At 35.3% G+C, this 16064-nt stretch overlaps 1 protein-coding gene across 2 annotated transcripts in view; it reads left to right on the top strand.

The window, feature by feature from the left end:
• Positions 1 to 16064, top strand: part of LOC131049907 (uncharacterized) — an 88015-nt gene that overhangs the window by 30693 nt on the left and 41258 nt on the right. For both annotated transcript variants that reach the window (XM_057983990.2, XM_059216444.1), the window contains exon 3: positions 9364 to 9400. In XM_057983990.2, coding sequence (XP_057839973.2) covers positions 9364 to 9400 — 37 coding nt within the window. The remainder of the gene's footprint in view (positions 1 to 9363; positions 9401 to 16064) is intronic.

Raw genomic sequence — 16064 nt, 5'->3', positions numbered from 1 at the left:
CCTTGGTATTTTATTTTGAAATGTTATGCGCATAAAAAACACATCAATAGAACCTTAAGCAAATCTTCAACATCCAAAAGATTTTGTTCAAGAGAGTATAAGATACTTATGGTATTTTATTCTGTGTTCGCATGTGCGTAAAAAACACATCAACATAATTGGCGCTAGTAGGAGGGCCTCCACCTACTTTTCTATACAAGATTTGATCGCCAATTCTGTTGATGTGTTTTTTACGCACATGTGAACACAAAATAAAATACCATAAGTATCTTAGTCCTCTCTAATCCCTTATCTTTTGTCCTTTTTTTGAAACATCGGTTAGTTTTATGAAAATCTTGTTCCTCATTGGTCAAGTAGTTGCAAGAACCAACTTTCATAGAAAGTACGTAAGTCCCTTTGTGAATCCAGCATAATCACATCATATCAACAGAGCTTATCCACACGTAGAGATCCTACATACGGAACCTTGGAGTCTTTCTTGGATGAACCTTAAGCAAATCTTCAGCATCCAAAAGATTTTGTTCAAGAGAGGATAAGATACTTATGGTATTTTATTCTGTTTTCGCATGTGCGGAAAAAACACATCAACACATATCGATGATTATTATCGGTTTAAACAAAACAAGGAAGAATAATAAGAACTAGTTGGCTGTCAAGATTGCACTCAGATCTTAAAAAAAATAAAATCGATAAAGCAAGAGCAAATAGGTAAAAGAACAATCGACCAAAACAATGAAATGCACCGAACGACATAAGGAGGCTAGGAGAAGGGTTGGAATAACTCAGTAAAACATTTGATTTAAAAGAAATGAATGCTGATCATAACGAAATCTAAAAATAAGGAATGATTACCGATTAGCAAGAAGCCGCTATAACAGGGACTGCATATCGAATTCAAAAGAAGGCAATGAAGGAGATGTGCCAATTATGTGATTGGCCACTACATAATATTATTTGGATAATACCGAGTAGAGAATTGGTTAACGCAGGACATTGCTTGATTAAGGCAATATATATATCAAACGATTTAAATGTAGTTAAACCGTAAAAAAAAAACAATCGATAAGGAAACAAAAAGTGAACCCTTTATCTCAAACGGTTCATACAGAGGACTAGGGGTAACGATGTTGCATGCGTAAAAGATCAAAGGCTAAATAAGAGGAGATCTAGAACTAGACAAGATTCATACAAAATGTTATTAGACCAATACAAATTCAATCTAGCTACAACAAAGAAATTGGGAACAAACAAATACAGAGAGAAGCAAAGGAAAGTTCAAGCCTATAATATTATTGAAAACATTAAATAAGTTTAATCCATCGAAGATAAGCTAACTCAAAGGACAATTTCCAACTTGAAGTTCTTTGCCCGAAGGAGGCATTTTCCAACGTTGCAAAGGAATCCTCGTTTATTTCACAAAACCAGATTCAAGAGCGCAAATTCCTCATAAAATTTCTTCCCGGCCATGAATTTCCCCCTTCAAACCTTTCAATCCACACCAAATTCAAAACTAGAAACCCAAAAATTCCCCAATTCGATTCCAAAAGCACATACCAGAAATTCTTAGGAAAAACTTCATGGAAATTCTAGAATTCTTCCTCTTTTTTTTTTTTGAAAAAGCAGGGAGTTATCCTTTTCCAAAAAGTAACTTCCCATTTGAATTGCATGCTAGATTCCCCCACGAACTCCAAAAATATCCAATATTCCCCCAAAATACCCCTCCCCACTAACATAATTAATTTTGAAATGATTAATATTAATTTGATTTTTATGAGCACATTTAAAAATACCAAAATGAGTTTTTAATTCTCTTTTTAATTAATCATTTTCAAAATAGTTAACTAATTTAAATCATTTAGCTCAACAAATTAATTTAATATAACGTTGCAACAATTTCTCATTTTTAATAAATTAAATTCAACAAAACATTAATGTATTAATATTAATTTCTTCTTGACACAATATTAAATAAACATAGAACTGCACCCTAGAATAATGAACTGCGAACCAACGAAACACAAAGACTAATAGGACATGACCGGATAACCTCAAGACTATCAACAACCACAAGGTTACCTGACAAGGATTATGGGAACGATGGTCATGTCAAGGGTTTGACTAATAACTCCATATTTTCCACATTACCATTGGGTCATAGAGCACGCTCAAAGTTGAAGGTTCAGGTGGAGTTGATGCTCTGTACCTATAGCTGCATAGACAAACTGTCAAGCATATATACATATGATCCATATAACGTCATACTGTGAAAAGGGAATGGAAGCGACGTAGCTTACTCGTAAAGAGTAGTGTGGCGCTTTTCCTTTTCACCCAAGCACATCAAAGATAGAACACAGTGTATGTCAGATCCAATAAACATCGATAAATATATTGATTAAATCCTAACAACACATATATAATCCATCTCAATAATCATCTGACTAACTGAGCATAAAAAAACACCATATAATCACATCATAGACATCATCATGAAAATCATCATTGATCCATAAAGCATAAAACATGAATACCACATATAAGTCCAAGAGACATAATAAGCATCATATCTAATGTCAAAATTGACCAACACCAAAAGGGTCTAAGCCACACAAAAACTCAAAACCCTAGAGTCTGACAAGCCAAAAAGAGAGTGGGCACTACATATAAGGATTGCATCATGAATCCTGTAATCACCATTGTAGGGAACATACAACCTTGTTAAGCAGCTGTTCATTATTAAGACAATCACCATGAAGATATACTTACATTATAAGAATGAATCGATCATAAAGCATCAACATAATATCACTTGATATTCAACAACATTACCAATGTTCATTCTGCCATAGCTCAGTATCATGTTAAGTATCGACTAGAACTAGAGAAGATCGATAAGCAAGTATTGATAGCCCATGAAGATGTAACGATTATCTTTGAGACATCATACATTATATGATACAGATCGGTGATCAATCAAGGCATATACAATGAAGGGACGCAATGATATCATTAATGAACAATGATCATGCTAATTTCAATTGTGAACAATATAGATGATGGATAGAGATTCTCTTTACCTAGGATGATGTGATAAACAAACCGAATATGATTACAAGTAGATCAATTAAGTCATCCAAGCAAGACATACTGTCAATTAGATTATTGAAACATCTCGACAAATACTGGACAAGCAACGATTAATGCCAAACATTGATCTTAATCATGGAAGATGACGTCCTATATAATTTACAACTATTAATCAATAATCAAGAATATTGACTATGATAAGTGGCAGCGATTACACTAGTAATACAATTGATCATTGTTACAAGATTGATGTTAAGCATCGTTGATGATAGGGGCTGGTCATAAACACAACGGTTATGCTAATTAGTATCATTTATGAAAAACCCGACTCGTTAAGAAGGATGATTAGTAGGAGTTGTTTCTCATCAAACATGAAGAGGTGCAATACTTTGCAAATATAAGAAGGCAATCGATCTTATTCAGGAAGGTATCGATTAGAGCTGGAAGAGCAAGTTGATCAAGGAAAATAGAAAGGCTGAGATCGGTGGATGTCAGCGAGTTGTTGAATCTTTCTGCCAACGATATGTTGATCAATAATTGTTATAATATTAATGTTTCTTTTTGAGAATATTGTGCTGTAATATATATATATACCAACCAATAGGATGATTCCCAAGGTAGGGTAAGGATCAGCATCTCGTAAACTTTGAGGGCATAGTCTCAAGATAGGGTAAGGGCTTGGATTCGTAAACTTTGAGGGAGCCTATTGAGTTTGCTATCTAAGCGCTTGGCAACATAGTCATCTCCTTCTTCCTTAAAACTGGAGTAGTAACAAGGATTGGACTTTGCTTTAAGAATTATGGATGATAAAATTAATTATTTAATATGATAGAATTAATTGTCTAGTATGGTGGATCGACAATTTATTCATTAATAATTGATAAATTATTTAAAACTATGGAATATCGCAGATTTGATTTATGTTAAGGAAAGAGCTAAGAATAGAGTTGTCTCCTAATCAATTTAGTTTAAGTCAAAGTATATTGAAAATAAATTAATTATTGTTATAACAGGCCTAAACTTAGTAGGGGACATTACATTGTAGTATGTATTTTGCATTAGAGGATGTTTTTGGGCCAACTAGTTAATGTGCTTTATTGTTTTTCTACACGTTTCATTTGGTGCCAACTTTGGAGGATGTGTTAGTGTGTGCAGTTCATTGGAATCGTTTTAGAAGGATGTTTTGTGATGTGTTTGAGTCCTCTCTATCTCTTGGAGCGGACTGCATTTGCTATTATTGGTCCAAGTGGCCTAATTTATGTAATATTGCATATTTTGTTTGTGGCCGACCTAGTTGAGAGTTTTAATGACTTATTTTGTATATATAGATGTGCAGTTGTATGAGTTGAGGTATGGAATGTCTGTGAATTGGTGTGAAGTGGATGTGAATGATATGCAAGTAGATTTTGTGCAAAAGTCAGTTTGTGAAGAGCTTTGATGATGATATCTTTAGTGTGATAGTATTTTGAGACAGTGACTGATGTCGGATGTGTTTGCCATGATGTTGGTCGCTTGACATAGAGGTTCAAGTACAACTTCATGATCAAGAGATCTTGTTCATTTCAATTCATTAATTCTTTGCACTTGCCGAAAGAAGGTGTGTTCCTTTTGGCAGATTGTGCAACCATATGTACCTTGCCCTAAGACAACGAGTCTCAGTAATGCAAGTCCTTTGTATCTTGCCCTAAGGTTGTGCCAAGTCCTATTAGGTGTTGTGAGCTCCTTTGCCTTTAGCCTAAAACATTGTAATCGGTTATTAATATTGCAAGTGTGATTCTCATTGTGGTTTTTCTTTGTTTAGGGTTTTCCACATAAATTTGGTGCTCATGTGTTTGTTGTGCCTTGTGCTTTCATATTTCATAATTGTAGTATTAGGTTTGAAGTTTTATAGATCAGAGGTAAAGAATTTTGAGGTCCGGATTGATTCACCCCTGCTCTCAGTTCTGTGGTGTGTTCAACATTGAGGTTATTGATTAGGTCTTTGATGAGAAAAAATATTTGCTCCTAAAGTGAGATACTATAGAGGCAAGTTCTTTCTTTATTCCATTTTTTCCTTTTATGCTAGTTTTATGTTCTTTTTATTTGTTTATGTTCTCTTCTTGAATCTTAATGCTTATATATGGTATATTTTTCATAGGTTGCAAAGACTTTAGTTAGTTTATGTGTTATTGATGGAGAGGAATCCTCAATGAGCTATGCGTATAAAGGCATCAACCATACCAAGCAAGGCACTAGAGTCATTAATGGTGGTATGATGGAAAATACCATTCCATATGGGAAATCATTGATTAACCATGGCACTATCATCATCATAAATCATTACACATGGTGGATTATTTCCTAACATACCATTGGGATGTGTCCCCTGTAATACCCCTTGCTAGTTTTGACCTCAAACTGCTGATTAGAGGCTCAAGGAATATCATCAAACACTTCGCATACAACTTCTATGCTTACTGGATTTGAGTTTCAGTTTGTTTATGCTTGCTTGGAATGATGTCAAATATGATTGAAATGCTTGCAAATGATGTTTTTGAATGCCTATAATGATGCATGATTGGTTAATAATATAATAGAAATGATATACTAACTGTTTTTGACCTTTCTCATACATATAAGTGACTGAAATCAACTCGTACAGCGAGTTAACATTTTGTCAAACACTTTCCATGCATCCTAGGATAACCAATATGCACCTACAACAACTTGGTATTAATGCAAACATTTAGCATACATCTTTCAATTCCAAATGCAAATCTTTATGCCAATTAGTCACTTACAGCAATTGAGCATTTTGGCAAACAAATGGCATGCAACCCTGTATCTCCTTCATTAATATGCTGAACCAAGTAGTAGTTGTTATGCCTCACACTCCAAATGCCATTACAAAGTCTGATATAAAATGTGCATCTACAGCAGCACCATATGCAAATGGATATAATAATGCAAAATACATCAAAGAACCTGATGATGAAATAGCAGCAGCATGTACTTGATCGATTTCTTCATATAGACTTCATAATTGTCCCATAACTCGATGCGCCTAGCCTCCTTGCTGCCCAGCGATCACCACCAAGGCATGAATGGATTTTTTCCTTGCCTTACTAGTCAAAATCACACCACCACAAAGGTGCGCCCAGCCTTTATGCAACTCTGAATTTTGCAAGCAATAAATATGGAAATTGAACCAGCTTGGTACTTGAAGATTTGTCCCCCTCAATCTCAAAGTCACCTTCTTCAAAGGCTGCAAATTAAACCCCTATGATAAACTGCTCAAATACTGAATAAGACCCTCCTTAATGCACATATTGAACCTCTGGATGAAGTCCACGATCAAGCAATGATTCAGCTGATATTTCACAGCCTCAAGATTGCAAACCAATGAGAGATTTCGTTCCCAATGGCTGATGAAGGCAGAAAACCCTTGTCTTTTCCTCACATAGCATAATTTATCAAACAAATGCTCAATAATCACCCCTAATTGACTTCTCTTTGGCTGTTTATATAACACTTCTCCAAAGGTCGATTTCCCTCCAAAAAGCACATTTTAATTCTCATTTAAAATGTTTTAATGTTTGCACTTTGTCATTTAATTACCTCCTTGGCTAGGCACTTAATAATTAATCAAAAACATGGCCCCCTTTTAATGATGATTTGACCCTCACGTTATAAAGTTAAGTTATAACTTAATAATATCACCTTTAAATATTTTTAATATCATTTAAGCCACTAAAACATTAATATCTCCTTCAATATTTATTATTTCACCATGCCATTTGAAACTGGGGTCGACACTGCAGATCCCAATGCGTCTAGGTGTCTTACTAAAAATAGTAAGGGTCCCTCGCAAACATCCATTGACTTACTATAAATAGTAAGTGTGAGAAATTGAGTCAAACAAAGGCTGGTCCTGAACCAAACTAAGTTTCAGAGAAGAGAACACTCTGCCCACTGTCCACCAAAACCCTCTAACCATATGCTTTAGCCTACGAGGGCCAAAATAATAGGCTAAACCATCAAGACAAGAACAAACTAAAAAGAGGACATTACATCCCCATGGTTTTGGGTGATGTCCTAGGGACTTAGGGGCTTGGAGGTGACACCCCATCCTTGTTTGCTTGAAGCTTTTGGGAATGTATCCATTATTTTAGTCATTTTGGGGACTTCAAGAGTTCCCTAGTTGTCATTTGGCCATCCGTGAGACTTTAGGATGTCCCATACATGAAACATTCATAAAACAACAAATAAAAAAAAATCCATTCAAAATGAATAAAACTCTAGAAGGTAGCTCCAGCAAAGTGCTTCAACCCAATTTCTTTTAAAGACCTATCCCCATTGCTATTTTGCATTCACCAAAAGAGAAGAGGAAAGCGAAGAAAATGAAGAGGAAGATGAGAAGTGTGAGATGTCAATAAGATGATGATTCGAATTTCTAAGCTTGTTGCTCAATCTACTCATTCACTATGCATGCATCAACATTCCTTTATTAATATCTCTTAATATAAATCATGTATTATATTATATCCATGATTATTGGTCTATTAGATGATCATGGAATCAATGAATAGTTGTTGTACTTATTCTTTACAATTTCAGCTTCTTTTGGTTTGTTTATGCAATTTTTGACATTTTGATTTATTTGCATTTTATAATTCAATTATAATTTTACACTTTTTTTTTAATATCTGTCCACCTAATGTACACCTAATGTCCCCCTGTTGTTACCAAAAGTAAGAATTTTTTTTGCCATTTTTGAAACCAATCCTCCATTCCCAAAACTTGGAGATACACTATAAATTTCATGATTGCAATATTCCAATTTGACATTAATTTGGAGATGAGAAGTTTAATCCGTCAATATATGGTTGTAGAGTGGATGGAAGTGGATGCTCATATGATAGAGAGGATCATCTCTGAGATTTAAATCTTGAGACTTTCATAAGGGGACTTGGGCCTCTTTGCCCAAGATACATGCAAGTCAACTCAAATGACATTGCCGCTGGTTAAAATTGCTTAAGGTTGTGCTTTTAGTAGTTTTTTTGCATCATTGCTTAGTGAGCTTGACTTCTTTTTTTTTTTCTGTCAACCACGCAGCACTTCAAGAAGCAAGCACAATTGAGTATGGTTTGAGTGCATGCTCTCTAAGAAGCACAGTAGATTGATGGTGCAAATGTTGAACAAATATGTCTAATTTCATCACAAGAAAAACTTGGTTATGATTTACCTCCCATTGTGTTGGAGTCTGATTCACTATTAGATTGGATGATTGAAACAAGGGTCTATTTTTACAAATAAGGGCCACTGGTGGGTTGATTACGCTGAACTTGAGGCAGAGTCAGTAGTAGTGGTGGAGGAGAGAGCATGGTCAGATCATGTGGATGTTGTCAACATACGTAGATATTATTGTTGTAGCAGCATCAAGCACCTCTCTGTTGAGCATAGGATCCACCATAGAGTTAGTGATGCTGGGATTAGTGATGCAATCTCCTTTCGCCCATGTTTTATGACTCCATCTTGTGCTTTTTATCTTTGATGCCTCGAATATCATAATCCATGATTTTTGCACACCAAAAACCCATCAGCCCAAACCTGCTTTTGTATCCAAGTTTAGAGAAGAATGCATAGAAAAATATATGCTTCCTTAGAAAATCTCTGTATACCATTTTCAAATTGAATTGTTTGCTTTGTTTTGAAGGTTTTTTAGGAGATCAAGTACAAATTAAAAACCATCCTGTCAAGTCCAGGTCTGACAACTATGGTTGATAGAGATATATGCATGGCATGGTAATTGCCATGACAGATGATGCCATCACACTTAGCTACTCATTATGGTCTCTTCAGTGTAGAACTCAAGGTGGACCTCAACTCAATTTTTTGGTTTGTTTATTTTTGTAGCATCAAGGCATCGTTAATTTTGTATTGCTTTATCATTTTCTAATTATTTGCTGGATTTTCTAATGAGGGGCTACATAGAAAACACGGTATTAGAAAATGTTAGGGATCCTCTTTTAGGGCAATTAGTGGTTAGAGGGTGTGCCTGCCCACTCCTTCAATTTTCATATTTGTTTTCATGCTGGTGTCAATGATATATATCAAATTTGTTACTGATACTAAACTGAATACTTTTAATCATTGCAATCCAAAATATTTAAAGCTACAGTATTTTTATAATTTTTTAGGAATGACACAAGTCAGACAACTATGTCTACTTCAAAGAATATATAGCAAATTTTATTAGTTTTAGGCCATTCTTTAACATTTCTTTCTTTCTTGATGCAGGAATTAGTGAATGAGTTCCAGCAGACAACTGAGGAAGGTATTAAGATTTTTCTCTTTTCTAGTTTTGTAAACTGATTGTTATGTGCTTCCCCTCTTTTTTATTATGTTTTCATCTTTTTATTCATTGGAGTCTTTTTTGTTTGTATATGATCGTTATTGATTTTTATCACCGTGTTCATAAATAGTCCTGAGGTGTGTGTATAGTTAAACTTTTGAAGTTTGGCTTAATAATTAAACAAGTTGTAAGTTACAAAGGACAATTCCACCTCACATAGGTTATTTATAAGCTCTATAGGAGTGACTTCGATAAATTCAAGGCAATCCTCCTACAAACACTAGGTTTGCTTGCACCAATTAGTGGGTAGCCTAAAATATATATTGCTCTTAGTTGTTGAGCATATCTAGTTTGGCTAATCTGAAAAAAATGTGCACAACGTAAAACCTATGCAAAAAGTGTGGATAAATACTTGAAAACATGCTTTATGTTACAGGGTATACTGAACAGTGAACAAGATGAGACAAGCAATATAAATGATTAATTATTAATCATGAGTTAAAAAATGGTTAAATGCAAAGAAGCATTAATCATTTGGCAAATTAATCTGTAAAACAAGAGTATAAGATTTTTTGAATAAATTGGGAAAAAATCATGAAAAAAGCGGGAAAAAATCGGATGATATAATATTATTATTATATTATATTATAATTTTAATTATAATAATATATTATTATATTATAATTATTAAGCGGGAAAAAATCGGATGATATAATATTATTATTATATTATATTATAATTTTTATTATAATAATATATTATTATATTATAATTATTATATTAATATAATAAAAAAATGAACAATTTTTTATTATAATATTATATAATTACAATAGTATTAATATAATGATATTTTCATACATTAATCATTGTAATTTCATAGTATATTATAGTATAATAATTATAATGTAATAATAATATATTAATATTATAATAGTATATTAATATAATAATATATTAATACCATAATAATATAATAATAATTATTTTATTATTATGGTATTAATATATTATTATATGCATCCTTCGGTGATCATACTTTAATCTTCCTTCTATATGCTTCTATTGGTGGCTTCCTTTATATCTAATGTGGCTTATGTAATTGGGATGGGTTTTTGATGTACTATGCCAATGGGCATTTGGTATGGGGTAGAATAGGCTTGTGTTACTTAAGCAATACTAAAGGGTTTTCTTACTGGTTCTTTCCCTTCAATGCTTTTTGAACCAAACACTTGTTCATATGTTTTTTTTACACATGCGAACACAGAATAAAATACCTAAAGGTACCTTATCCTCTCTTGAGCAAAGTTTCCCGACTGCTGAAGATCTTGCCGAAGGATCAGTCGAGGCAACTCCAAGGTTCTTGTATGTAGGTTCTCTACTCGTGGATAAGCTCTTTGTGGTATGATGTGATTTTGGATAAGCTCTTTGTGGTATGATGTGATTTTGCTGGAATCACAAGGGGACTTACACTTGATGACTAAACGTCTGATTTGCTTTGAATATTGCTGGAACACAGGATTTCACTAGCCTAGATTTTTGAAAAAAAGGAAAAAAGGATGAGGGCGAGGGAAGGATCTAATTCTGACACTAAGAATGTAGGAGCAATGAATGATCTTTGATGAAATTGTAAGTAAGTCTTGTTTTGACATCCCAGGACCATCTCCACAAGATTAGTGCGATCTTCGGAGGAAAGCTTTATGATGTTCAGATCATCTCTACAGGCATAGATACCATCAGGCTGATGCATATCAGTGAAGAAGCGACAATTGAAGTTAAGCTTAAGCTGAATGATTCCAGTTGACTACACAAGGCAAGTCTGCAATCAACAAACTGCTAGTAGTATGGATATACAAATTTCACCATCAATCAAACACATTTCTTCCACTCATCTAATAATATGAAATCAAATATGAGAAGTATAGAGACCATGCAAATTGTTGAATCGGCCCATAGATTTCACCATTTCTTCAATGAAGTTTTACAAGTCTTTTACAACAACATCTTGGCAACAATCTTTGCCTTCTCTTGCTATTCTACTCTAATTGCTATTCTATCAACTGACTATTCACTATTAGCTAACTATTCACCTACTATCAACTATTGACTAACTATTAGCCTTTACAAATGAGGAGCCAGGGCTTATATAGTGCCCTCAATACAATTCGATGGCTCAGATCAACTTGAGATCAATGGCCGAGAGTTTACAATGAAAACCCTAATTAGGGTTTGTTACAACAAACTCAATTCTGGCCAATGAAATAATTGCATTATTTGGACACGTCTTCTCTGGAATATTCGACCAATGGATAGCCGGGGTAGGTATATTGAAGTTTGTGTCATCTTTGATGAGTCAGGTACATTGAACCTGGACACGTTGAGGTGGATCAACCCAACATGGAGGAGTGATGATTGGGACGCCACCTTGCCTGACACTCGGAACTTGGTTGATGTTCAATTTGATGATGTTGCGAAGCTAGCTTTAATTAACTCTTTTGAAACTATTTGCTTCTTCAATGAACCCTTGCTTTATCTTCCTTTGTCTTCGATGTGCAGGATGGATGGTGTACCTTTCCTTCGAATGCTGGACTGGAAGAGGTCGTCTCTGATGATGCTGGACTGGAGAAGGTCGTCCTTGTTGATGTTGGACTGGAGAAGGCCGTCCTTGTTGATGCTGGACTGGAGAAGGTCGTCCTTGTCTTGGCTTGATCTTCTTTCATCTGCAAAAACAAATCAAAAGCTGATTAAGGACATAATAAATTCATTTCAACATAGTATTTCACACCTTAAATCATCAACAAAAGATATTAAAATGAAGTTAGTTCAAGACTCCTTCCAGGGATAGGCCCTATAAGAATTTTGCCTTGACCCTCTGGAAGGGTCAAGAGCGAAATTTGCATTCTTGGCTCATTTAGACCTCTTTTCAACATTACCTCACATCCAACTCTTCGCCTTGATCTTTATCATGAGCAATCTGAGTGAAATTGGGAATTTCGCTCTGGACCCTTTGGAAGGGTCAGGAGCGAAATTCACCTTTTAGGTCACAACTCTTCATTTTCTTCACTTCAATTCATCTTGTAGGGCAAAGTAACATCAATTTAACCTCAACTTCGCCTTAGGACTCCAAGTCTTGACTTGACACAAGGAGGAAATAGGTAGATGAAGAATTTCGCTCTAGACCCTTTGGAAGGGTCAGGAGCGAAATTCACCTTTTAGCTCAAAATTCACACTTTTGAAGGTCAAACATCTTTCCAAGGCATTCCAAATAGCTTCTCTCACCCTAGTCTAGGCCTGACTTAGCACAAAATTTGGAGGATAAGATGGTTTTTAGGATTTTCGCTCTGGACCCTTTGGAAGGGTCAGGAGCGAAAATCTTATTTTAGGCTTATTTCCTCATCTTTTCAACTCCAATCCACCTCCAAGACCAAGGACACATCGTCTCACTCCTATCTAGGCCATAAAAACCAAAAACTTGACTTGATTTGCAAGGAAAAAAGGTTGATCCTAGGAATTTCGCTTTGGACCCTTTGGAAGGGTCAGGAGCGAAATTCTCATTTTGGCTTTAAAATTTGCATTCTTGGTGACCAAAATCCACTCTAAGGCAATCCAATTGACTTCTCTCACCCTTGCCCTGGTTTGATTTTGCTCAAATTTTGGAAGAAAAGATGGTTTTTTAGGATTTTTGCTCTGGACCCTTTGGAAGGGTCATGAGTGAAAATCACTTTTTAGGACAAATTCTACCATTCAACTCACCTCCAAGGTCAAGGAAACTTTGCTCCATCCTTCCCTAAGCCATAAAAACCAAAAGCTTGACTTGATTTGCAAGGAAGATAAGTGATTTTAGGAATTTCGCTTTGGACCCTTTGGAAGGGTCAGGAGCGAAATTCACCATTTGGCTCAATTCCTTCACATTTGATAATCATTGATAAGTCAAAGTTATTTCTAAGGACCTCTTCCATCAAAACTCACCTTAGTCAGCACTAGGCTTGGCACAAAATTGGGAAAAAAGGTGGTTTTTGAGAAAATTCGCTCTGGACCCTTTGGAAGGGTCAGAAGCGAATTTCTTGTGTTGAGCTCATTTCTTCATATTTGATGACTCTTGACAATTCAAGGACATGCCTAAGGACACCTCTAATCTTGACCCACACTAGACTTGGCATAAATTTGAGGGAAACGATAGGTTTTGCACAATTTCGCCTTGCACCCTTTGGAAGGGTCAGGAGCGAATTTCATGATTTGCTTGTTTATCCTCATTCAATTCCATTCTTTTCACTTTATTTACTTGGATTCTTATCCTTGGATCCCTCTCCCATGCTTGCAACATTTCGCTTGACCTCAAAGCGACTAGAAAAGAGAATTTCGCTAGAAATCATGGCTAGGGACATGACCTATAATGAATTTCGCCCTGGACCCTCTGGAAGGGTCAGGAGCGAAATTCTTCCTCTAGCCCAAATCATCATTTTTTGAGACAAAAATCCATTCAAGGGCAATCTTAAGGGCTTTTATCATCCTTGTCTAGGCCTGACTTGGCACAAATGTGAAAGGAACAGGTGGATTTAGGATTTTCGCTTTGGAAGGGTCAGGAGCGAAAATCTCAATCTTGACTTGATCCTTCATCTTTTCACCTCTAATCTTCTCTAGAAGGTAACTAAACATCATTCTCATGCAAGGAACAAAGTCTTAAGCCTAAGCAAGGTCAAAAAGGTAGGCTTGTAAGGAATTTCGCTCTGGACCCTTTGGAAGGGTCAGGAGCAAAATTCACCTTCTTGGCTAGAATCCTTCATTTTTTCAAGGCTTTCAAACATTTCCAAAGTCCAAACATGTCCACACTTCCCTTCAAGATGCCTTGCAACTCAAAATTTGGTCAAACTAGGGAGGAAATGAGCCTTAGGAGGATTTTCGCTTTGGACCCTTTGGAAGGGTCAAGAGCGAAATTCACCATTTGGGCTTGATTGTTCATTTTTTAAACTTCAATTTTCTCCTGGAGGCAAATATAGATCGTTTTCCATCAAAGGAGCAAGGTTTCAAGCCAAAACAAGGAAGCAAAAAAGGTTTATGATGAATTTCGCTCTGGACCCTTTGGAAGGGTCAGGAGCGAAATTCACTTTTTGGCTAAAATCTTCATCTTTCAAAGTGTCCAACTCCCTCCCAAGGCAAGAACATACCAATTCATCCTCCATCACACCAACACCTAGCCAAAACAAAGAAGGAAATAAGAGCTACAAGGATTTTCGCTCTGGACCCTTTGGAAGGGTCAGGAGCGAAAATCATGATTTGACCTTGATTCTTGCTTTTTTCAACTCTAATTTTCTTTGGGAGGCAAACATAGACTACTCTCCTTTCATCTCCATCTTGGTCTTGACTTTAGCAAAGGGGAAAATGAGTGTTTTCAAGAATTTTGCTCTGGACCCTTTGGAAGGGTCAGGAGCGAAATTTCTATTCTAGACTCGATCCTAGATCCATTTCCTTCCATATCCTTGCAAAACTGCTTGACCACTCTTTGACTTAGGCGAGATCTTGAGTCTTTGGTGAATTTTCGCTTTGGACCCTTTGGAAGGGTCAGGAGCGAATTTTGACATTTTAGCCTATTTGTCAGGATTATTTTATGGAATATAACATTGAAGTGTAAGTGACATTTCCTTATACTTTAAGTTATATTCCATATATACTTCCAGGATGTTTGGGAGTGGTTTCGGACCTCCAGGAGTTATATTGCAAAATCTAGTTTTTGGAGGATTCTTCAGTTTTCCAGACTTAGTCAAATTTCAGGATCAGGACATTCCAGACTTAGCCAAATTTCAGGACATTTAAAGATCAGGATGACATTCCAGACTTAATCACTCACCAACTTGACCTAGCTCGGACCTTCAAGAATGATACTCACTCACCAAGCAAGACACAATTAGTAACAAGAGCAAAACCAGGCCCTAAGGAAGACTCTCAAAGAAACCCTAATTCTGGGGCGCTGTGGACTCACCCTGGCTCAAGCAAAGCCTGCAATCCAACGATCCCCTCGACAAGACTCATCCTGCAAAGGCTAACAGACAAAACCCTAAAAGACCTAGAAAACAAACCCTAGAAAGCAAAAAGCAGGGGTCCCCATTTGCAATGGGGTGATGTGTGAATACGTCACAACAACACTGTAAAAAACTTTTAAAATTTAATATAGTTTAGTGGTTCTATCCACTTTTATCAAAAAAAAATATAATAAATATTTTATTAATTGTTATAAATATATTATTATATTCATATACTATTATAATATTAATGTTAATAATATAATAGTATATTAATATAATGATATATTAATACTATAGTCATTATATTTTATAGTATATTATAATATTATAATTATAATGTAATAATAATTTATTAATATAAAATAATATTAATATATTATTATTATATTATAATTATTATACTATAATATATTATAGAATTATAATGATAATATTAAATATCAAAAATAAAAAGATTGATGGTAGGTAAAAATCAAATTGCCGAAAACAGATCAATGGCGGGTACAAATCAAATCGTCGAAAATAGATCGAGGGCATTGTCAAGGGCATTCCGTAGGTGGGTGGAAGAGTTGGTGTGGTTCAACAACAGTCGTCATTATTGAGGAGTGGAAGAAATTCGTGAAGAC

The sequence above is a fragment of the Cryptomeria japonica genome, chromosome 2 (assembly GCF_030272615.1).
Source record: "Cryptomeria japonica chromosome 2, Sugi_1.0, whole genome shotgun sequence".
Lineage (NCBI taxonomy): Eukaryota > Viridiplantae > Streptophyta > Pinopsida > Cupressales > Cupressaceae > Cryptomeria > Cryptomeria japonica.
Note: the sequence above shows the minus strand (reverse complement) of the source record. Positions and strands in the feature narration are given on the sequence as shown.